The sequence below is a fragment of the Opisthocomus hoazin genome, chromosome 7 (genome assembly GCF_030867145.1).
Source record: "Opisthocomus hoazin isolate bOpiHoa1 chromosome 7, bOpiHoa1.hap1, whole genome shotgun sequence".
Taxonomy (NCBI): Eukaryota; Metazoa; Chordata; class Aves; order Opisthocomiformes; family Opisthocomidae; genus Opisthocomus; species Opisthocomus hoazin.
In genome coordinates, this window is record NC_134420.1 from 33,386,808 (window position 1) to 33,411,663 (window position 24,856).

Here is a 24,856-nt window from a genome sequence, read left to right on the forward strand (position 1 = left end):
TAGAAACAAGTCCAGCTACTCTACTCCAAAAGTAGGTGAAGAGATCAAAAAGAGCAGGCATTAATCTACACCCTTTAATCACAAACAGACGCGAATCCCTGTAGACCCTTCTCCATCCTTTTGTAAGCCTGCAGTTCACACATTTATAGCTGCACTCCCATGAACACTATCAGTCTGTTTGCAAGTTCATGCTTTCCTGCTTCTGGGACAAAAGGTGTCCAATTGTTTGCATCAGTGGGCAGGACGGACCTATGAGGTAAGCAGTTCATTCTGGAATAATACCCACATGTGCTAGTCTGCCTTTTCTGCCATTTTTATTTCTCCCCCCACCACCCTCTTCTTCCTGGCGTGTACACTACGCACTGTAGAGCTGGAGATGACCCACCTTTGTACCCACGTGCTGATATACTGGCAGCTCATTTCATACCAAAATCGAAACAATTGCTGCTGTCTCAGCTGCAAGGCTGCTCTGGATCTAATGTTTAGCACAGTTAAATTGACAGAGCCTCAGTATTTCTTAGAGGAATGCTACTATACCTTAAAGAAAGTGTTTCTCCTTCAGTCTGGGGAAACGCACCATGTCACCTGACAATCTCTTGTAACTCTGCCACTGGGAATTACAAAAGAGCAGCACAGGGAAGGGACTTTTTCAATGCTGTGTTACACGGATTAAAGTAAAAAGCACTGCTTTTCCAGAGCTGTCCCACCTGTGGGAGTTCAGCCCCACTACTCTGTTGGTGCACAGCCTGATCTAGCACAGACTTGAGTTGCCATCGCTACAATCAGTCCTGCCAGCTCTCACAAGCTGACCATCTCTTGCTATGGTTCTGCCCACTTGCATCAGCACCTGGTAAGGAATGGCCTATATGAAACCAACACCATTTCTCTCTTCCATCCCACAAAAAGAATGGAGAGTTACCACAGCAGAGTGCCTCAGTGATGCTGGATATGCCTGCTTCCTCATGGCCTGGACAGATCCAGCAAGTCAGGGAAACTGAAATTAAGTGGTGGCCAAGCAAAACCTTCTCCCTTCATTCAGCATGCCTTCAAGAGGAGCTACTGACTGCATGCAGGGGACGGAGACTAATGCTACAGAGAAATGTCAGTCTTCACAAACAGAGGGTGTTTTGTCATTTCCCTTCCAAAAAAATCACCAGGTTGGAGATAGGCAGATGAACAGATGAACTGAATATAGTATATTCTATTTCTGGTTCTTTTAATGTACGGCACCATCTCCTATTAGATGTGAGACAACAAGATCTCATTTAAGCATATTTCTATCTGTAAGATAGGAAATGTATGATGACTAACAAACTCTGCTTGACTTCTGGCCTCTCACCGCTGATCTTCAAAGAAGGCCTAGAAAGTATTTGCAAATGCTGAATCTGGGAACAGAAATTCATAATTGTACTAGAGATTAAAAGTTATGGACTCATCAATTTTAGCATCATATTTATAATTCCTCACTACTCCCACAAAACACTTACTCCAGGTGATAATTACCTCTTCTTTTTTGCCCCTCTCTGTTCCTTTGCACCTAATAAACACATCACATCTTCCTTTGCAAACACTTCCATTCTACTCAGCAGGTCACCTTCTACCTCAGATGTCCAACTCATTAATATAATTGAAGTTAAACTCAGAGAAACTGTTCTCAAGCTGCATTTGCTTCAGAAAGATCCTACTTCAGAAAGGAACAGGAATCCCAGTTCCTGATAGCTGTATTCTTTTTCTGACAATATCTAATTGCCTTAATATAAAGATTACCTCCCCCAATAAAGCTAAACCATATGGCTTAGACCACAAAAACCAAAGAAAAGAGAAAAAACAGCCAACCAAAGATTCGTTCTTTTTACTTCAAGTGACAACTCTCTGTGGCTTTGAAGCAGGAGATAGCAACTACTGCTTTGCAGATAACACCGCTAGAGCCAAAGGCACTACCAGAACTCTGTTATTAAATTGCCATGTTAGACTTTTCACAGCGTGTACCACAGTAAGCCTGATCACTTGAACTCATTAGTTCTTTCGGGAATACTTTCTGCAAAATACTTGAGTTACAGATGTTGACAGTCCTTAACAGAAGAATCTTTCATTTCTTGTAACAGGGTTCAGAAAAGCTTTTACTTACTGAAAATGCAGAAGGTGGCATCATTGCTAGCATGAGCAGAAGGAGCAAGTTCTTCATCTTTGCCTGTGGAAACAGAAAGATTATTGATCAGAATCGCTTGCTTCGTTGCTGCTTGTATGGCAGAAAAGCTAAGATACTATATGTTGAAAATGGAGGTGGAATTAAAATCAAGCTGAGTGAAGAAAAACAGTTTTACCACTGCACTCCTTGGATAGATGAAGCCAACTGCAAAGGTGAAATTACTCTGCACAGAAAGCCAGAATATAATTACTAAGTGCAAATATTTCCCTGAACTTTCCTCTGGTATTATGAGAACAGCATCCTCAGGCACAGCAGAAGATGCATGCTGTTGCATGTCTGCCCTCCCACCCTTTTACATATACACATGATAAAATAATTGAAGATTGCAATGACTTCAACCAACCCAAGATAAGAAATACCACAGTTAATATTTTTGTACCCTATATTCATCCTGTGTGGCTTGGTGAAGCTTCATGCCTGTGTGTGATCTTGCTTGTTTAAAATCCTACAGTCCATCAGGGACAGCTATAGCTAGATTCAACCATCAGTAGTTATATCCCTTCTGTAGAGCTAGAAAGCAGACCAAGCCACACAGACTGGTATGGCAGCACAAAATAGGATACAACAGTTCCTAAAAATAGTAGCATTATGCGCCTTTGGGACCACAATACTTCACTGGTGCCTTGCCTGTTGCTGCTTTACCCTTCCTCTTTTGAGTTGCAGCAACCAAGCCCACACCAAACACCACTCACCAACATCTACAGCTGTGACCATGGAGACTTCAGCCACTAGAGACTGCCCATTCCTTATGACAATTTTCTCATGACCTCACAACCAGCTGATTGAGTCCAGAAAGCAGAGATGGACTAGATACTCCTAGCATAGTTTTATCGAGTCTAAGCTTCTTTCTAACTTGGGAAAGCAAAGGGAAAAGGAAAGATGAAGAGACCTTCATTTCACAGTGCATAAAAGCATCAAGGAAGAAATATTTATCTCATCAATCATTGTAACACCTGTTTTAATATTAAAACTCCATATTTAGCTCCTTTAGCCTGGCCTATTAAAGCCAGATTAAATATAAAATGTATATCATCATTAGCAATAATAATATTGATATAAAATCATTATTCCATGAGAATATCAAACCAGAAACAAAATATACCCAAAATGAAACCTGCTTGATCTAGTATTTGCATATTTCAGGTTACTTTATGATGGGCAACCATTTTTCTCATAGTGCTAGGCTTCACTGAATTGCAGCTCATTACAACCCTGTAAGTCCATATATACCGTGGACTTTGACACTCCCAACACTCACAGTGCTGGGGATAAAAAGCTTGGTTTTCAATGTTGTTCCTTTCGGATATAAAAACTATTAACGTGCTGAAAACCCAGTTGCACCAAATTCAGTGTGCAAAACAGCAATGAACAGGGAAACTGCAGTTGGGAAAACAAGAACACTGTACACTGAGTGCTAATCACATGATTCATCAGAAAATGAACCTATAGGAGCTTTTTACATGAATAGAATTTCACTAATTTTGGATTAGTGCTTCTTAAGAAACTGAGGGAAGACTCTCTCTCACATCTTCCATTCCATTGTTGTATGTCTCATATTTAGCATTAAAAACTTTAGACCATCCGGCCCTATTAAACTAGTCAACAGATTCCAGGAAGGATGGTCAGCAGGAAGAACAGGGCCTTCGGTACCCTATTAAATCCCCTACTGCAAAACAAATCTTGTGTGATTGAGCTTCAACAAACTTGTTATTTTAAAAGATTCCTCAGACTTAGTATTCAGCATTGATCCCTTTTGCCTTACTTTCAACCAGAAACAACACAGATGGGCCTGGGGAATCTGTCTGAAACCCTGGAAAAAAGGTCAAGTTCTGCTTCCGGATTTAACAGCTCTCTCACTCCTTGTAGGACCTGGGATACAGCAGCATATGTCTATTCTGCTTGTTTGCCATTCTTCTCACTGAAGGCTGGGTAGCGGGGGAAGGAATGAAAAGGACTGTTTTGCAGTGGTTTCACTTGTAACGACAGCAGCTGCTGCTCCCTGTGCCTCCTGCCCTTCTTCAATTCTCTTTCACGCTCCCCAGCTCCCTTTTCCCACTGTGTGCCAGAACAGCATCTCCAACGCACTCCAGCCTGAAACAGCAGCAGGGCCTGAGGGGAAATGGTGACTTTATGCTCAAGATATGGAACAGCTGCCGGAAAGCTCACATGGAGGAATTCCTGCCATAATGCTAAAATATGAAGTTATCTCAGTGAGAGGGATTACGAGAATCAGTTCACAAAAAGTAAGCAACAACCAGAATCTTCAACCAGAACTAGAGGTGTACCCAGCTTAAACCTCTGTTTCATACACCAGAAGAGATTCACGTTGTAGCTGACCACACCTGGCATTAACTGCTCAGGTTAGACGAATAGAAGTATTGAAGTGGTGACTGGTTCCATCTGTAAGCTTGGTCAGAGAGTCAGTCCAGACCTGAACTATGAAGCTGTTTTCTCCAAGAGACACTGACCCAAGCTCCTCTGAACACTGGAGAAGTTCAAACTTGAACCTGACTTTAGCAGCTCAGGACCCTTACTTCTTTTCCAAAACAGTATGGATCAAATAATATTTTGTGGAAATTTCAGAAACTTCTGAAAGGATGCTCTGGTACCCATCCTGAATGGCCTCCACAGCACCTACTGCTCCCTGGCACTGGGGACAGGAGGGTCAGAGGACCACAAAGAAGAGGAGATGGCTGGAACTTCATAACTCTGGACAGAAAACAAGAACTCCAGTACAACTGGAAAGTGAGATAAGCACCCTTATTTTAGGGCTTAACACTGAACCCACTCACAAAAGAACCTCTTGCCTTAAGAAACAGAAGGTCTAGAAAAGACAGATGGGCAGTCTTGGAGATTTCTCTATAGTGGAGCCAGCCATGAACTGCTGTAAAAGTACTTCATTTAGCTACAAACTCTCATGCAGGGTCAGGCAGACTTAGCAAGGTCAGTCAGATCTTCATTAAGACCAGGAGTACGTTTCAGAATAAAGGATAGTTTTAATGACTCCTATATTTACTTTATGAGTGCAAATTCTGCCTTCCAATGCACAAACAAGGTTCAAGATTGTTTACTTAAACTTGATCTCTTTTCCAAATAATCTCTCAACATCCACGTTCCTAGGAAAACAAGACCTACATTGCCTGTATACATATGTAAAAATATCTTTGAATCAGCTGACTAATTTCAGGGTTTCAAAAGCATAAAGTTAACTTTTGTTTGACGGAAAAGAGACTGGGCCGGAATGAAGAGACGTATTGGACTTTTAACCCATTTAGATGATTAGTTTTTGTTTTCAACTGAAGGGAATCCAGACTTGAAAGAGATGTTATGAATAACTCAGCCTTGCTTAAACAAGAGCTTAAACTGTTTAGACACTACAGAATCAGATCACAAATCCAGATTAAAACAGGTTTCATGAGCTCCATTGCTCACAGATTTATCAGTCTGGGTTTTTCTCTCTTCTTTTTGGAAATAATTGGTCATCCAGTGTGACGTGGTTCTCCTCTGCTTAACACATCAGACAGACCAGTCTTCTTTTGCCTGTAAACACCATTTCTAAATCATCCTTTGGCCAAAGACACATACCACACATGGGTCAGGGACTGTTCTGGGAGTGGTTCATAGGCAGAAGACAAAAAGACCCCTTCAGGGTTCCCATTTTTCTGTTGCCAGACAAGATTCAATTGGGCATTCAGGTACATGACAAAGCAATACTAGCTTCAGCCCAGCTGGGAGACGAAATTTGAATTACCCAATATGGATCTATTACCCCCATCTAAGGTAGAGCCCTGACACAGAAGCTGCTTTTGCATAGCTTGTGAGCCACAGGTTGGTCACCCCTCCTATAAATATTTGCCTGTGGCAATATAGATAAAAATTTCTTATTGTAAAGTTCAGCACATCCAACACTAAGGCAGAAGTTGCCACTGCAGTCCTGCTACTCGCACCTTTTCAGAATTTCTTTCCCTTTCCTCCACTCCCAACTCCACTCCCCTTCAACACATCATATTTCACTCAGTTTTTATATTTTCAGAAGTTCGGTTGAAGGAGGTGGGAAGTCAGAAAGGATGGTGGTATGTTGCCCAGTTATCCACTCGCATAAATTTTTTTCAGATGTTGACTCAGAACAAAATCTTTTAGCTTTTAGACTTACTGCATTTTCTTAAGACATGATGATTTTTGCTTTGCTCTCAAAACAGCCAGCATATCTTGGCTCCAGCTTGCTTTTGTTTGCCTTGTCTACTGAGAAGCACCTTTTAAGTTTTTGGTGGAAGAGTTAAAAAGGGAAAATATACATAAACACCAAAAAGATGACATGAAGGCGGGGAAAGAAAGAGGCTCCATGGAGCAGAGATCAAGGGTAGGGTAAAAGCTCTTTTTACTTAGGCTGGAGCAGAGCTGGCAGAGCATGAAGACCACGTCACGTAGCCCAGAAGACCAAGAAACCAATCATGCCTTTAGGCAGAGGTCATCACATTCAAGATACTTCTTAATACGTCTGTTTTCTTCCCCAGCTATAGTAAACCATCTTTTGTTTGACATTTTTCCAAAGAAAATCCTGGACCTGATGTCCTTTGGGCTAGGGTGGACAAGCCAATTAATGTGCATGTGCTTGTTAACGTGGGAGGATGCTGAATTTCCTTTGCCTTGACCACGTAATGAGCCACATTAATGAAGAGCTGTTTACGTACGAAGCAATAGATAAATGTTTATAACCATGTGTTTAAATACAAGAATGGTTGAAAGGACTCAGTGGGAAAGGAGAGACGATGAAGAAAAACAGGACAAGTTGTCTGAGTAAAAGTTTTACGGAGATATCTTTACCACTGGTATCCAGATTTATTAATTCACTCTAAATACATGCTAGGAGTTAAAGAATCCTCATCAAGAAAGCAATCCTGCTGAGCCATATTATGAAAGATGAACTTTCAGCTAGAAGAACTTTAAAATTCACCTTGTTAAATGAAAAAAAAAATACAAAAACTTCTTAATGAGCACAGCAGCAGAGCACCAGCTGGCTGGAGAACTGAGTAGTGGTAACATGTCAGCATCTTCTAGACTGCTCTGTCAACAGGATTTCACCTCAGCCTTCAGCCTGATTCATAACAGGCACATAAATCTGCACCAGGCCATCTTCAAAGGATCCATCAAAGGATCTTGGAGTGCTGGTTGACAGCCGGCTGAATGTGAACCAGCAGTGTGCCCAGGTGGCCAAGAAAGCCAAGGGCATCCTGGCTTGTATCAGGAATAGTGTGGCCAGCAGGAGTAGGGAGGGGATCATGCCCCTGTGCCCAGCACTGGTGAGGCTGCACCTCGACTACTGTGTTCAGTTTTGGGCCCCTCACTACAAGAAGGACATTGAGTTGCTGGAGCATGTCCAGAGAAGGGCAACGAGGCTGGTGAGGGGTCTAGAGAACAAGTCTTATGAGGAGTGGCTGAGGGAACTGGGGCTGTTTAGTCTGGAGAAGAGGAGGCTGAGGGGGGACCTTATTGCTCTCTACAACTACCTGAAAGGACACTGTAGTGAGGGGGGTGTTTGTCTCTTCTCCCAGGTAATTAGTGACAGGACAAGAGGCAATGGCTTCAAGTTGCATCAGCGTAGGTTTAGACTAGGTACTAGGAAAAATGTCTTTACTGAAAGAGTGGTCAGACATTGCAATAGGCTGCCCAGGGAGGTGGTTGAGTCACCATCCCTGGAGGTGTTCAAAAAATGTGTAGATCATAGAATCACAGGTTGGAAAAGACCTCTAGGATCATCAAGTCCAACTGTCCGCCCAACAATACCATGCCCACTAAACTATATCCTGAAGTGCCACATCTACAGGTTTTTTTGCTTAATGTGGCTGACTCAGCCTGGCAATATTTTTGCAGAGGACCTCTACAGCAACACCAAGTTCAGCAACACCTGGGAAAGCTATAGCAGCCTAATCTGAATACTGGAGTCACACAAAACTGTAGCTGAAAAATCATCAGGTGCAAGAGTAATATCAGACTGTGAAACACACAGAAGTTCTAGTAAGGCCTCACGCCATACCCTAACGGGGGGGTAGGCAAAGAGGCAGATCTGCTTCTTTCCCACTCTCCAAAATCCTCAGTGAAGTATCTTACGTTTAAGTCAGTGAAACAGCATCTTCCAAGTCAATGTGGTCAATATGCCAGCCCTTTACAGGAGTTAATACAGTATTTTATGAGGACAACTTTCTGTCTACCTTTAAATATCAGCTGAGATTCAACTTTCTGCAACCAGCCTTCCACCATTAGGTTTGCAGCTAGAGATTTATTATAAGCAGTAAAGATAAGATTCTGCCTTCTATTTTGGTAGTCTCACTGTGCTTATCTGTTAATTAAATCTGGGATCATGTTGGGACAACAACAACAAGTGCACACAGACTAATTTAGACAGTTCACATTGCAACAAGAAGCCACACACTGCCTACGGAAAATACTTGATAAGGATGTAATATCCCAAACACTAGCATAATTGAATAGGAATGGCTAACTACCTTTTACATTTACTACTGTCCTGTCACATCTCAGGCTTCACCTATATGAGTTATTTAGCCTGAAATCTGAAACATTACCCGACATTGAGCACTGCTGCTGTTTACAAACATGTTAGCCAGTTGAGACTAATCCCTTCCAATTCTAATTTTTTGAGCATTCTCTAGGAAAATAAAGGTTTTCAATGCTGGAAAATTACTTCCAATTTTATTTAACTTCATTCCATCCTAAACATAAATATGGCGATCTTCTGCGCTATGCAAGGGGTTAAAAAGTAAAAACAAAAAATGAGCATTATCTCAAAAGGAGACTTTAAAACAACGCAAATTGTTTTCTGCCTCTCTTTGCAAGACCTACATCTCTGTTCACTGAGAGGATGTTTGCACTACGCTCAACAGTATGCTTGTAGTCTACATAGGGAACACCTGTGTTTCCTTACATAAATTTGCTTGGGGACTAATAACATAGACAAGAAAACATGAGAGTATTTACTCTGAACCTCATGTGGGTTTTGATTGTTGCTGCCTCTGCATTGTTTCACGAACCTAAGATACATTTTTTTTTTTAAACTAATTCAGTTTTAACTATATATATATATATCTGTAAACATGCCAAGCACACCACACTTGCATGGGTATCTCTCTTCCCTAGGGAATCACCCTTCCTGACTCGATGCAGTTCATACCTTCAGCAGTATGAAGCAGGAATTCCCCCAGATAAGTCAGTGGGCTTACTCACATTATTCTGCAAGGGAAAGATGACTAACATGGGGAGAACTGAAAGAAATCGAAAGGAAAAAAAACCCAAACCCAGAACTTTTGACTAACAAACTTAGAGGGCAGAACATGTGCTAGTGGAATTAGGTCTGCAGTCTCCAAGGGTACCAGCCCTAGCATCTTTCATCTGTCACTAAAAATTAACTTCATAAAAAAATGATCTTAGGAGGGTGTGATCACACTGCAGTGCCTGGAGAGATCTCAAAAGAAGCACATGCTCAGCTGTGTGATCACAGCAAAATGACAACAGCATGATCTAAAAATAAATTAGTTCTTTGCTCTGAAGCTGATTTCTCCCATAGATGCCCAAACCAGAGCTTCCAATTACTGCTTTAAGGGCTAGGCAGAGAAATAAACAATCTGTGGATAGTGACAAGCAAGGTGAGCTTGTTACTGTGTGAGAAAGCACAAAAAAGCAGTTTGTACATGGACTATGCATATGAGTAGGTATCCACTTAAACACTTTTATATTAAAGTCCTTTCTCAGACATCTAGTAACCATCATTATTTATCATCCAAGACAAGACTGAACCACAACAAATCACATCTCGGATCCAAGAGTGTTAAAAAGTGAGACAGTGAAACTATCCAGCAGAACACCATTTCCAGTGAAATAAGTTCTTTCGACAAGTCCATCATATCAGGGGCATCGCTGCAAATGACTGATCTGCATCAGAGCAATCACCCATCACTGTCTAGGCTCGGTAGCTATGCTAGGTACATTGATGGGTTTATCATCAGCTTTGTATAATCCTTCCCACAGAGCTAAGAGCAAAGCAACTTACTGCCTCTAGTTCACTGAGCACCGATATGCCACTAGGACAACGTTTCCCCCTTCGCTCAGTTAATGTTGAGCCTAGAACACAAATTGCGAGGACTACTGTAATTGCATCCTACGTATTCCAGGTGCTGTTCTTATACGAAACAACAGCTCTCAGCCTCTTATAAAAAAAGCTATTTTTTTTGCTGTGTGTTAATGAGTCACAAGGTACATAAATGAGCTAACAAAACGGTTAACAGTTTACTAACATTTAAAGCCCCTCTCCGAACAAAGCAAAAGCCTTCTGGCAGCCTAAGCCGTACCTGTTCTGAGGCACGGAACAGTATTTTGTCCATTTACATTTCATTCAGAAGAAGGGGCCCTCAATCAAGATCGGAGTTTTTTTCCCCAGGTTCCCCATTTTAACAAAACATCTGTGTTTCTTTAGAATAAAATTTGCTTTTTTAACTCCAACTCAAGTATCACCAGGAAAACCACTTGCAGCAACATAACTCCCTTCCCATTTCCTAAACCCTTTCAGCAAGTCACGGCACAGCCATTCACGCAGACTCCAACCGAATCTCAGTGCCTAATTTGTGAGGCAAGTAACCCCTTAAGCAACTAGATCAGATGAGCTCTACTGGTGTTCTCTTGTACCAAGCTGGCAATTAGCTGGATCTGAGAGAGCACCCAACCCAAAACCAGACATACAGGATCTGCATCAAAAAGTACTGCACTTACTGAACAGCAACATCTGAGGTCATGCATTCTCTAACTTCTCTATAAAATTATAGCACCATAATGATTGCTACTTTCCCCTTAAAATTAAGACATCTTAGTTTGTTTTACACTTGGCACTATTTATATATATACAGAGAGAGACCAACAGACAAAATCCTACACCCTTACTTGACAATCACCTCAAATAATTTGTCACGCACCTTTTCTGAACTGCTACAGAGTAGATTGTTCACTAGTAGACAGATTTTGAGTATGCTACAGAGTAACTACCCCAACCCCAGCATTTCTGTGAAGCCATCAAGCCTTTACACTCATGAAGCAAAATATTTTAAAAACAAACACCTCTGAGGTGTCAGGATGCCCACAGTGTGTGAGAACCTGAAAACATGCTTGAAAAAGAAGTTTCAATTATTTCACACTGGACAGGAAAATATGCTAAAAGCAAAACTTCCAGAGACAGCAAATTTGCTGTATGTTTTATTTTTTTGCATTTTATTAATCTTGCCATTTACTAACATTTACAAGTACTAATTTAAGCTAGTGCCACGCCAAAGATGCATGGTCCTACCCACCCATGTTGCACATCACAAACACCTCCCTTTGCTCCCTGTGACAGCAGACCATTTGTCCTAAAAGTCCAGAATGAGGTTGTCCAACATACACATGGCTGCGTAGCACATCTGCTCACCAACATGCTGCACCTCAGAAAGAATGGGTTTTCATGGCTGCTCTATCTACAGAGACTGGGAAATGCTCTGGTATTACAGAGGGTGGTACATCTCTAAGAAGCCAGAAGAGAAATACTGAAGTAGTGAGCCAGCTTACAGAGAGGCTGTTGAAGGGCCCTCATAAGTGCAATGCAGAAGAGATGAAACAAACTCCAAGTGTTGTGAAGACACTTCCAAAAGTAATAAGCAAAAGTGTTTACAAACCCTCTTTAGGGTCTCTAAAGAGAGACCTAAAGAAACACGTCATCTCCCTAAGCTCCCGTACTAACACCAGTTATTCCTAGTTCTATGAACTCCATTCAAGACTGACACTAACATTGTCAAAGGTTTAAAACTCAGTTTTTAAATCAACTGCTCCTCTACCTCCACCTGACCACCCGCAGGGAACACCAGGGCATCAGGCAAACCCACTGCCCTGCCACATTGCTACCGGCCCATTGCCATCTCCATGCCCAGACAGGTCCTCTGAAGCTGCCTTCATGGCCTGTCTCACACATCAAGGCTTACCTCAGGGATGAGAGATCCAACCCTACCAACCTCCCCTTTCTCAAACAGGTCTGTTGACTCTGGCAATATCATTTGGCTGGGGAGAGCCTCCAAAATGGTTCCTGCCTCACACAGCTGAAGGCAATGAAAGACTGCTTAGGAGACACTCACTCCCCTCAGCACCTGCTTGCACAGGAACAGAAGCAGCTGAGCTCGCCAGGGGTGACAGTTAGGGGTACAAGAGTCTCAGCACCTAGGCAGGCTTTTACTCCTACCAGCAAAAATTGTGTCTCTCCAGTCAATATCCCTGCTCCATTTGTCTTACTTTCTACGTTCTTTCTGGTAGAGCATGCATGTCTGACCCCAGAGGGCTCGTCCAGCATCCTACCAAACTGGTACCTTCCCCTTCCACCCCCGGCTCCCCCCACCCACAATGTCAGGAACAGCAGTTTTGATTACTTTAAGTCTCAGTAGAATTAACTGTGAGTGAAAGGGATTAATGTTCACCACATACATGAAGTGTCTTCTTCCCTCCCTTCCAGGAAATAAAATTCTGCAGTCATAAAATTAGATGATCTCCAGAGGTCCCTTCCAAGCCCTACCATTCTGTGATTTTGTGATAAGGACTCTGGTCTCTCCTCTCCCCTGTGCTCTTTCAACTGAAGGAAAAAATGGTGGGAAATAAAAAATAGTTTAAAAAGCGCAAACAGCACTGAAAAGACTGATAGAGAATAGATGACCAGGTAGAGGGACTAGGACGCAGCCCAGAACACAAAGTCAGCTCTTACCTTCTGCATATACCTGTCAAAGGTGAGCGCAAAAGTTGGAGACTCTTACACCACTCTGCCGCCAAGCTCCTAAAACCACTTTCCTATCCTTCTGGTTCAAACAGTGGCTCTTAAGAGCTCTTCTCTTCAGCTTCTGTTTGGTTACTAATCCTTACTGCACAGGAAAAGGAGAGTTGTATTTCACTTAACCCCTTCAGCCTCTGAGATTCTTCACAAGAGTTTTCGCTTTTGCCTGCGAAAGCCAGAGTCGTAAGCAAGCACACGCGCACGCACGCATGTTTTGGAATTGTTTCTAGCTCCGGTAGTCTGTGTGTGAGCACACACATTAGCTCTGAACTGTGCCTGAAGTTGTTGCAGGGGTGGGGCCCTTTGTAACGAGTTTTATTTTAGCTGTAGGCAGCATATCAAAAGAGAGACAGTTATCCACACATCCCTTCGGTATTCATTTTCAGTAAGTTCCTAAATAAAAAAAAAATTACTTAACATTTACTTTAAAACTGAAGCCTGAATCACAGTTCACAGATAGCTTTTGACCAAAGAAGGTTTGAACTTAAGTGCAATTCACAGCTAGATCTGGCTCTAGGCAGAGTTAAGCAGATCCGTAAGGTCTGAAAACACCAGCACTTTGGACACAGACCTGAATTTAACCAAAGACAATGCCAGCTCAAGTTTCTCTACTTTGTCCTCTAACAAATGTCATGCAATTAGATATCCTCTGAAAAATCCCATGAAGGAGCAATTTAGCAATAGAAAAATTGTTCAGGGAAAAGGAATCTAGTTGGATGCATTGCAAGGAAAAACTTGTGCTGTTAATCATGTGGATAATAGAGAAATCATTGCATAACAATTTATGTGTTGCTCTTGTTATCTTGAAAACAGATAATTCTGCCCAACCCACTCCCCACGCCCCCATTGATTTTGTCCTCTGTTAAGTAGAAAACAAATAAACATTGAAATACAGAGATCACTGATCTAGATTCTGGTCCAGCCACTATAACAGCTACCAGCATTTCAACCCTAGTGAAAAAATATTATGACCGAGGTCACCAAGATTATGAGAATAGCTTTAAAATCTTCAGTTTTGGTTGGTCTTTTTTGTTTGCCTTCCAGTGTCAGAGACCTTTTTCATCAGTAGTTCATCTGAAACTATGAGCAAGAGCACCTTGCGTTCAAAAGGAAGGCTGAAGCGTCCACCTTCAGGTAACTCCACGTGCTGGATCTTCCAAGACAGACATTGAGATGTACAATGAAACTGGCAGCACTACACTCTTCTTGGCCACGCTACTGCTTTAGATGATAAAAAGAGACAATATCCTTGGCAACTGTTGACGAGCCTAGACACACACGGCTCCAAATGGAAAAGAAGCTTCTGGCAGCCTCATGACTGTACCAGGTGACACAGAAGCAATTTCATTCTAGGGCTACAGCTCTTTCACTCCTCCTGGTCAGTCCCTGCCCGGCAACTGGCCACAAAAGGTACACTATACTCAAATCCTACTGCTACGCTTGCCACAGAGGACAGTTCAAATAAAAGTCACATCTTTTCCCCGTGCAAAGGCAATCCTGTACTTTCCTGCCCAAGCTACCTCTGCCACAGTAAACAAGGATAAACCGTAACAGGAAAACCAACAGAAAATGGCAAGACCTCCACCAAGCAGCAGGGGAACCCCAAAGGCTGAAAGACATGACATAGCCCAGAAGAGTGCCTAATGGCGGTGCTGACGCATGGCTACCTATGTTCCCCTTGTCAGGAGAGACAACAACTGGACATTGTTAACACCTAATTAAGAATATAGAGATTATTGCTTTGCCCCTTTAGATTCAAACTTTCGCTTAAGAAAATAAATTTGGGCCTTGGGTCAGGCTGTGGGCTCTCCTTTTGCATCAGAAAGAAGTTATGTTGGCATATGCTTTTTCTTATTTCCACCAGTACTCTCAGCTGGCTGTTGGCCACGGTACTTGATGTTCCACAAACCAAAGCCCAAACCCTTGGCCTTATATGAATAAATCACACTTTCAATCAGTTTAAAGCTTTTAGCTTGTATCATTGGCAAGAAAAGACATGAAATCCAATCCTAAAGGTTCAAAATTAGGAGGCAAAAAACCACAACTCCATATGAATTTATAAATACCTTATTCTTAAAATTTCTTCTCACAGCAGCAGGACCCTCAATGAATGTATTTTGGAAATACCAAGCTTAGTAATGTTCTTGTGGTTCTTGTGTTCTTGTTGATAGTTAAAACTACAAGAGAGTTCAGAGACGGGGAAAATATGACTGCTTGTGTTGGAATCTAGCCAGGATACATCCAAAAAACAGCTGTGCCTACTGCATTAAAGCAGATACTGTGTAAACACATCTAGATTTATATTTAACCCCATAAAGACTTAATAGATAACCTCCTGAGATGCTGAAATAAAAAAAGAAGTGAACAGACTTTTACTGCAACTAAGCAACATGAAACATTGATGAAACTCCTTTTATTAGCAAAAAGAAAGAAAAACCTGCTCATACTTCCTGGTTCCAGTAGAGACACAACAACTTCAGAAGCTCTTAGTATGGGATTTGAACTCGAGGTCAGTGCTTACCAGGAAAAAGACAATGCCAATATGAAGTAAACCTTTGCCCTGTAGTTGCACAGAAAGCTTTGCATGTGTACCTCTTCTCTGGGAGAAAGGACATGATCCCTGTGTTGAAATTGTTTTCAATACCTACCATTTAGTGAACGTAATATAATCCACTGGATTCAAGACCACTCTCATCTCTTGATAAGACACTTAGAGTTCACTATGGAGTGAATACAGTCAGGACCACAGGCATCTACCTCTTGCCACTAGCTCTATCCAGTGGCTAGCCTGGAGCAAAGGCATCTGAGTGTCACAGCTGTGGTCATCAAGAACTGCTTGAATGAATGCACAGTAAATAGATACTGCTGAATAAAACGTCCCTTCTAATCCTATCAGTGAAGTGGTTTTGGCAAGAAGCAATGCCTACAGGAGCCGGGATTTCAACAGTTACATGGCCAGAGGTCAGTAGTAAGACTTCTGCTTTCTCTTTTGTTATACTCCAGAAGTACCTTTCATGGAAACAAACCACCAGGATTCCTTACTGCCAGAGGCTGTTTTCAAACACTATATAAAGATTCGCGTGCTTTACTAGGTACAGCATCAGCCTAACTAGTTATGGCTGTCTGACACTTACAGGATTGTGGTGGGTTGACCTTGGCTGGTCGCCAGACGCCCACCAAACTGCTCTTTCACTCCTCATCCTCAACAGGACAGGGGAAGAAAATATGATGGAAAAGCTCATCAAGCGCGATAAAGATAGGGAGATCACTCACCAGTTACTGTCATGGGCAAAACAGACTTGACTTCACGGAAATTAATTTAATTTATGCTAATTAATAACAGAGTAGGATAGTGAGAAATAAGAACAAAACTAAAAACACCTTCCTCCCAGCTTTCCTTCTTCCCAGGAGGGAACTTCACTCCTAACACTATTCTACCTCCTCTCCCCTCCCCCTGAGCATCCAAGAAATTCAGACAAGACTCACAAAGCCTCCAGAAGAGAAGCTGGTCTCAGTGGCTTGAGCATTCACACAAGGAAGTGAAGGATCTGTGTTCAGTTTGTTTAGATCTCAACCTCCCAGGAGACTACTGTGATCAGGAAACCATGGTATAGAGACACACTACAAACTGGTGTTCTTAATCACTCCCTTAGTCCTTTAGCCAAAGAGCAAGGATCTGTGATGTTATGGTTATGGCTGGGCCACATGCTTAAAAATGGGAGGTTTGCCTCACTGCTTTCAGATTGATGTCCAGTTTCTTGGATAAGCACAGTAGCCCAATCAAGATAAATGGACAGCCATTCACATACTTTAGCCCACTACCTGGGGCACTGGATTCAGGGGATATGCTCAAATCCTTCCGAGCACAGGATAACACTAAACAGTAATTTGACATCCCAGGTAAGTATGCTGATGACTGAATGACAAGGTAAAGAAATAAGGGCTGCTGGGATGTCAAACCAAGTCCACTGCTACTGGAGACACTACAGTAAATCACTCCTTCCATCAGCTGGTCAAGGGTCTGAAAACAGGAGGCTTCAGCTCACTGCGAAAAGATTTTATCTTCTGACATACTGAATATTTTCTTCTTAATTTTTAAAAAGGCCGAGAAGTCCAATGTGATTCAACCTGAACTGAGCTTTTTAAAAATTTGAATAGCACACCAATAACTCAGTTCTTCCCAGATGCTCATGCACTATCATAAGATAGGTGTGCCATTTAACCCTCTTGAATCACAGCCTCTCAATGTATAGAATGAACACCCTTGCCAATCCTTCAGGAAAAGAAGCTCAATTTCATGTCCAGGAGACAGCAAAGTCCTTAGAGGAAAAACGGAAAGCGTATTACACACCAAGGAGCTCTGCTGTACAACTGAAGTGCATCAAAGCCTGTTACCCTCTTGCAGTAACTGGTCTATATCTCTCTGCTCCAGAAACCTGGCCACCCACGAAATCTTTCAAGTGCTGAGGACCGTTGCAGAGGAGCTGACCCTGTACAACTTTTGTACAGATGCTGCTACTAGCAGAGACAATAAGCGCAAGTGCAGGGTCCTGCACCTGGGGAGGAACAACCCCATGCACCACCACAGGCTTGGGGCGGACCTGCTGGAGAGCAGCCCTGTGGAGAGGGACCTGGGAGTGCTGGTGGGTGACAAGTTGCCCATGAGCCAGCAGTGTGCCCTGGCTGCCAAGAAGGGCAGTGGGATCCTGGGGTGCATTAAGAGGAGTGTGACCAGCAGGTCAAGGGAGGTTCTCCTCCCCATCTACTCAGCCCTAGTGAGGCCCCATCTGGAGTACTCTGTCCAGTTCTGGGCTCCCCAATTCAAGAAAGATCACAGAATCACAGAATCACAGAATAGTAGGGGTTGGAAGGGACCACTGTGGGTCATCTAGTCCAACCCTCCTGCTGAAGCAGGGTCACCTACAGTAGGCTGTAGAGGACCTTGTCCAGGCGGGTCTTGAATATCTCCAGAGAAGGAGACTCCACAACCTCCCTGGGCAGCCTGTTCCAGTGCTCCATCACCCTCAGAGGGAAGAAGTTCTTCCTCATGTTCAGACGGAACTTCCTGTGCCTCAGTTTGTGCCCATTGCCCCTTGTCCTGTCACTGGGCACCACTGAAAAGAGCTTGGCCCCATCCTCCTGACACCCACCCTTCAGATATTTATAAGCATTTATTAGGTCCCCTCGCAGCCTTCTCTTCTTCAGGCTGAACAAGCCCAGCTCCCTCAGCCTCCCCTCGTAGGAGAGATGTTCCAGTCCCCTCATCATCCTTGTAGCCCTCCGCTGGACTCTCTCCAGTAGCTCTTCATCTTTCTTGAACTGGGGAGCCCAGAACTGGACACAGTACTCCAGATGGGGCCTCACCAGGGCAGTGTAGAGGGGAAGGAGAACCTCCCTCGTCCTGCTGGCCACACTCTTCTTGATGCACCCCAGGATTCCATTGCCTTTCTTGGCAGCCAGGGCACACTGCTGGCTCATGGTTAACCTGTCGTCCACCAGGACACCCAGGTCCCTCTCCGCAGAGCTGCACTCCAGCAGGTCCGTCCCAAGCCTGTACTGGTGCATGGGGTTGTTCCTCCCCAGGTGCAGGACCCTGCACTTGCCCTTGTTGAACCTCATCAGGTTCCTCTCTGCTCAACTCTCCAGCCTGTCCAGGTCACGCTGAATGGCAGCACAGCCTTCCGGTGTGTCTACCACACCTCCCAGTTTGGTGTCGTCAGCAAACTTGCTGAGGGTACATTCTAACTCTTCATCCAGGTCGTTGATGAAGAAGTTAAACAAGACTGGGCCCAGTACTGACCCCTGGGGGACACCACTTGTTACGAGCCTCCAACTAGACTCAGCGCCGCTGATGACAACCCTCTGAGTTCTGCCATTCAGCCAGTTCTCTATCCACTTGACCGACCACTCATCCAGCCCACACTTCCTCAGCTTCCCTAGGAGGATATCATGGGAGACTGTGTCGAAAGCCTTGCTGAAGTCCAGGTGGACAACATCCACGGCTCTCCCTTCGTCTACCCAGCCAGTCATGTCATCGTAGAAAACTATCAGATTGGTCAGGCATGATTTCCCCTTGGTGAATCCATGCTGACTACTCCTGATAACCTTCTTTTCTTCCACTTGCTTGATGATGGCCTCCAGGATAAGCTGCTCCATCACCTTTCCCGGGATGGAGGTGAGGCTGACCGGCCTGTAGTTCCCTGGGTCCTCCTTCTTGCCCTTTTTGAAGATTGGAGTGACATTGGCCTTTCTCCAGTCCTCGGGCACCTCTCCTGTCCTCCAGGACCTCTCAAAGATGATGGAGAGTGGCTCAGCAATGACATCCGCCAGCTCCCTCAGCACTCGTGGGTGCATTCCATCGGGGCCCATGGATTTGTGGACGTCCAGATCGCTTAAGCGATCCCTCACACAGTCCTCCTCGACCAAGGGAAAGTCGTCCTCTTTGTAGGCTTCTTCTCTTACCTCCGGGGCCTGGGATTCCTGAGGGCCAGTCTTAGCACTGAAGACTGAAGCAAAGAAGGCATTCAGTAGCTCTGCCTTCTCTGCATCCTCCGTCACCAGGACACCCGCCTCATTCAGCAGTGGCCCCACATTGTCCCTAGCCTTTCTTTTGCTGCTGATGTAGTTGAAGAAGCCCTTCTTGTTGTTTTTGACATCCCTTGCCAGCTTCAATTCCAGGTGGGCCTTGGCCTTCCTCGTCGCATCCCTGCATGCTCTCACCACATTTCTGTACTCTCCCCAAGTGGCCTGCCCCTCTTTCCACATTCCATGGACCTTTCTCTTCTGCCTGATCTCCGCTAGAAGCTCCTTGTTTAACCATGCAGGTCTCCTGCCTCCTTTGCTAGATTTCTTTCTCACGGGGATGCATTGCTCCTGTGCATGAAAGAAGTGTTGTTTACAGAGCGACCAGCACTCATGGACCCCCCTGCCTTCGAGAGCCCTGGCCCACGGGATTCCTCCCAGTAGCTCCTTGAAGAGGGCAAAGTCAGCCCTCCTGAGGTCCAGGGTTTTGATCCTGCTTATCGCCCTGCTTCCTCCACGCAGGATCCTGAACTCAACCATTTCATGGTCACTGCAGCCGAGCAGATGAGGAGCTACTGGAGAGAGTCCAGTGGATGGCTACAAGGATGATGAGGGGACTGGAGCATCTCTCCTATGAGGAAAGGCTGAGGAAGATGGGCTTGTTTAGCCTGGAGCTGGCTGAGAGGGGACCTTATAAATGCTTATAAATATCTGAAGGGTGGGTGTCAGGAGGATGGGGCCAGACTCTTCTCAGTGGTGCCCAGCGACAGGACAAGGGGCAATGGGCACAAACTGAAGCACAGGAAGTTCCAGCTGAACATGAGGAAGAACTTCTTCCCTCTGAGGGTGACAGAGCACTGGAACAGGCTGCCCAGGGAGGCTGTGGAGTTTCCCTCTCTGGAGATATTCAAGACCCGCCTGGACAAGGTCCTGTGCAGCCTGCTCTAGGTGACCCTGCTTCGGCAGGGGGGTTGGACTAGATGACCCACAGAGGTCCCTTCCAACCCCTACCATTCTGTGATTCTGTGATTTTATTGTGGTATTCCAGCATGCACCCCATGCAGTCAGCAACGCAAGAGAGCAAACTGGAGTAAGACATACGGAGAATAGACTACAGCATTGATAGGGTTATTGATACATAACTCAAGATGCCCTAAGCCAGGGCTTTGAGGACTGCAGAGAACTGGACACATACAGACCTAGACAAAACAGACTTCTGAAACAATCATCTTCTCTACTGTATTCACATTTCCACATGATTTTTATTCTCGAGGATCAAACTCCATCTGCTGTCCTTCACAAGTTCTCCTGGAGTCACTATTTCTAAAATCTGGCGATCTTTCCAAAGGCAGGTTTTCATTAGCAGTGATAGGTAATGAAATAAGTATCACATAGGGGCTTTTTCACCTCAGAGCCGTGCTTTCATGAAGTTTTGGGGACTTTCAGTCCACCTTTGGGAGGTTTTCCTCATGTTTTCCTGGCTGCACAGCAGCAGCCCAATTCTGCTCGTTCAATAAGTGAGTGCTCCCCAACAAATCTGTGCTTTTCACTTACACTCCTTGCAAATCCCAACATACCTCTAGCTTCTACTTTTGATTCACCAACATGGTTTCTTGTCCATTGCAGCTACTAGGCCAGGATTCCCATCCATCAGCTCATATGCATCGTTAAACTCCCTCCTCCTCAGCCAAGTACATTCTTGCTGAATGTCAGAGAAAGAGAGGCTGCCTGTAATTGAAGGCATCATCTTAATTCCTGTCCAGTCTCCCTTCTGGCATACTTCCATATCATGCAGCCCAGAACAGTGAACACCAATGTAATTGTCAGTATTTTGGTATAATCTGCTCCAGGAACAGACCAACCCACAGGCACTTGGTCTGACTGGGTCCTCTCCTCTTAGTCCCTTCTTGACAACTGAGCCAATTCCTGTGCTGTGCCAAGGGAGCCTTCAAATAAACTGGCTTTTTGTATTCAAAGAATTAGATACCTCTCTTCATCCCTTTCCAAGATGAGGGAAATGGTAAGCCTGTCACTTCATATATATTTTGATTCTCATCCAAATCAGGCGAGACTTTTATTCAGGCCAACTTTCTGAACAAGCTGATGATGCATTTCAGCTCTTCATCTTTAGGCCATTTAAACATGAAAAGCAGCATGCACTGATAAAGTTGGTGTTCGAAAAGCAAAAATAACTTCGAAGTGCTGTGACTAATTCCAGGCAAACTTTGTTGTGAAAGGCGCTCCACTGTACCTCAGGATAAAAGTTTCTGTATACAATTTCTGTGAAGGATCCATTGCTAAGACTGTACTTACATACACAAAGATTTGCATATAAAAAAAAAAGAGGACCTACATGTAATGGAATGTACATCGATTTTAAACCATCCCAACTACTCCCAAGTTTAACCCATGTAAGCAAAACCCGGACATAACTGAGTCTATTGGAAGTGAAGGGGTGTTATATTAATGTATTCTAGCACTGGAGAACACATCCAGTTTTTCCAATGTTCCACCCAAGTCTTAGGATACTTACATGAAATCATTCTCACAGCTTCCTTTAAAATTAGACACTTTGAATCCTGCTAATTATTAAGAAAAGGATCATGAGGACACTGCAATCCCATTTTCTTTTTTCTGTATTACGGATTTAGACATTGCGTAGGGTGAACTTGGCAGCCACACAGAGAATCTCATTTAGAGAGATTAACCTGGGACCACAGAGAGATCTGGAGGGTCTCCATTAGTCCACTCCTTGATGCACAGGATTTAAACTGGAATAATTCTATTTAGCAAGCATACACACACACACTCTCAAAAAATAGCATATACATGCATTAAATGAGGCAATGCCTTACCCAGAACAGACGATCCTTCAGCTGTTTGTTTTCTTTTTATTGTTGGTTTTTTAATGATATATAAAAAGAAGAAATCACAGGTGGCAAGCAGATTTGGGCTAGTGAACTAATTTCATGAGAAAACATTTTTAGTTCTTATACAAACAAATACGGTGATTAATGCTGATTTCTTGTGCTCCTCAATCTGTCGCTGGTGAGCAAGGAGCAAAGAGTCAAGGCTGGTCATTTGTATTCAGATTACATTTGAAAATATAAAGGACGGTCTCCAATCTCCCAAATGTTTTCCAGATATTCCAATCTGCTCCACCCAAAATAGCAAAAAATAAAAGTCTAGATCACACAAGTTTAACAAAACATGTTGCCAGAGTTCCCAAGTCCAGCGATTCGCAGAGAAAACTGTTTCTCACGGACATCCCAGGGCTCTGATTGCCACACAAACAGTAGCTCTCCGCTCACAAGGCCTGGCCCAGAGCTCAAATTAACGGGAAGATTTTCATTTCCAAAGGCTTTGGATCAGGCCCAGAGTGATGTGGCAGAGCAGAGGGCAGAGAAGGAACAATAACCAGCAAATTCTAGGCCTGATCTCGGTCTTTTTATAATCAATGACAAAACTACAATTATTTTCCCCAGTGCTGGACTGAGTCCTAAGAGGAGGTCTTGCTAAACTCTTCTGCCCCTGCCTGAATCTCTATGGGGAAACCACAGCAGCCAGGTTCCCCTTTCCCCCCGGCGCTGGTTCCCTGCTCTCGGTGCGGTTAGTCCCCTCCTTCCCTGCACAGTGTGCCGGGGCTCCTGATGCCACACAGCCCCTGAGCACCTTGAGGATGGAATCAGCTTCCCTGCTTCTCCCAGATGTCAGCCCTCACTTGTCAGGGGGAGCTTGCTGGGCAGAGATAACAACACAGCAAAGCTTGAGAGGGAAGAAGCAAGCTGGCTGGATCATAGCCGACATGAAGAAAGATCTGCCTGGAACTGTTCCAGCTATTCTCCATTTTAACATTCAGGCTTTCCCTCCATTTAAACATCCAGGCTTTTTCTCTCAGCAATCTCCTCATGCTCCCCCCAGAGATCTCCCGCTATTCACTGTGGAGTCAAAAGTCACCTGCACTTAGCTGGGCTTGGCACTGACTACCCTAAATGCTGCTTAGGACAGACAGGAGAAGAGCGACAAGTTGAAAGCAAAACCTCTGACAAGCAATTCTCACCCCATGCCCCACATATATTTATCCCTCCTAATTCCCAGTCCATTTATATACATTACTTCTGCTTAAGAAAAGTAAATCCAGTGCCAAAACATAGCTCTTTGGTTAAAAAATTGTTCTATTCAGCAGAGGTTTAACTCTAGCATACTAAACATGGGGTCATTATGATTTAATGCTATTGAAATGGAAATTGAGACAGAAACCTTTCCGGTTCTTATACTTCACTTTGGAATTGGAAAAGGACAACACTGACTGTAATAGCACTAAAAGATCCTCCGGACCAATGTGCCCTTGACAGCAAGTACTTGGAAGCATGAGGCAGGACACAAGTGCTTGCTGATGTCTTCCAGCGTCAGGCAGCAAGGAAGCTGACACCCTACTAAGGACAGCATCGCAGCCTCGCCATGCAACAGAGAAAAGTTAGCAGAGAAACAGGGCAACAGGGGCTGTCAAGACGATGGTCCTTCTCTCCGTCTCGGCAGACTCTCGCAGCACAGCTGTCTCCAGTGGCTCAAGGCAGAGACACTTCCCTTCCCAGGCTCTGTCCTTGTGCAGCCCCCACAGGGCACGAGAAGATGTCCAGATCCTGGCAGACATTGTGGTATGCCTAGGGCTCCGATCTCTGACAAGGGATTCTGGAATGAGATTTCCCTCTCAGCACAATGAGGTATTTAGCCATTACAAAGGAGCCTTCTGGGGCAGAATTCCAGCTGCGCCTGAGAACTTGCCTCCACAAAGAGACTTTTTTTCGAGCACACAGGTTTAGTCTGAGAAGGAAGGGGAAGGGTTGCTTTAAAATACCGATCCAGGGATTTTCAATTGCAGCGGTCGAAGGTTTTTGTTTACTTTTAGATCAGGTTAAGAAATCTCTTGCTCCTCTTCCCTGCTGCTTCACAGCTGCCGGTTGAGCTTCTGTGCTTGCCGCTCCTTTGCCTCAAAGGCAAACTTGGTGTCCTGCAGCTGGGCAATGGCCTCCTTGGCCTCCTTCAGGTCCTGACAGATGTGCTCGTACTTCTCTGTCAGCTCCCTGTTCTCTCGGCGCAGTTCCTGTACCACCTGGTTCACCTCCTCTGTCTGCTTGGTGCAGTGGATCTTCAGCTGCTCTACCTCAGAGAGCATGATCTCCATGTTCTTGACCAGTGATTCCAGTTTCTCTTTGGACATGGTGTCGGGATCGGTTCTATTCAGTCTGCCTAACCCAAACCCGAAAGGGACAAAGAAA

At 44.2% G+C, this 24,856-nt stretch overlaps 1 protein-coding gene across 1 annotated transcript in view; it reads right to left on the bottom strand.

Annotated features, from left to right (window-relative positions):
• Nucleotides 1-13,010, bottom strand: part of PAPLN (papilin, proteoglycan like sulfated glycoprotein) — a 50,377-nt gene extending 37,367 nt beyond the window's left edge. Inside the window, exons 1-2 of the mRNA XM_075425939.1 lie at nt 12,990-13,010; nt 2,129-2,191 (exon numbers count right to left, since the gene is read on the bottom strand). Coding sequence (XP_075282054.1) covers nt 2,129-2,191; nt 12,990-12,998 — 72 coding nt within the window. The 5' untranslated portion in view covers nt 12,999-13,010. The remainder of the gene's footprint in view (nt 1-2,128; nt 2,192-12,989) is intronic.
• Between the last annotated feature and the right edge of the window lie 11,846 nt (nt 13,011-24,856).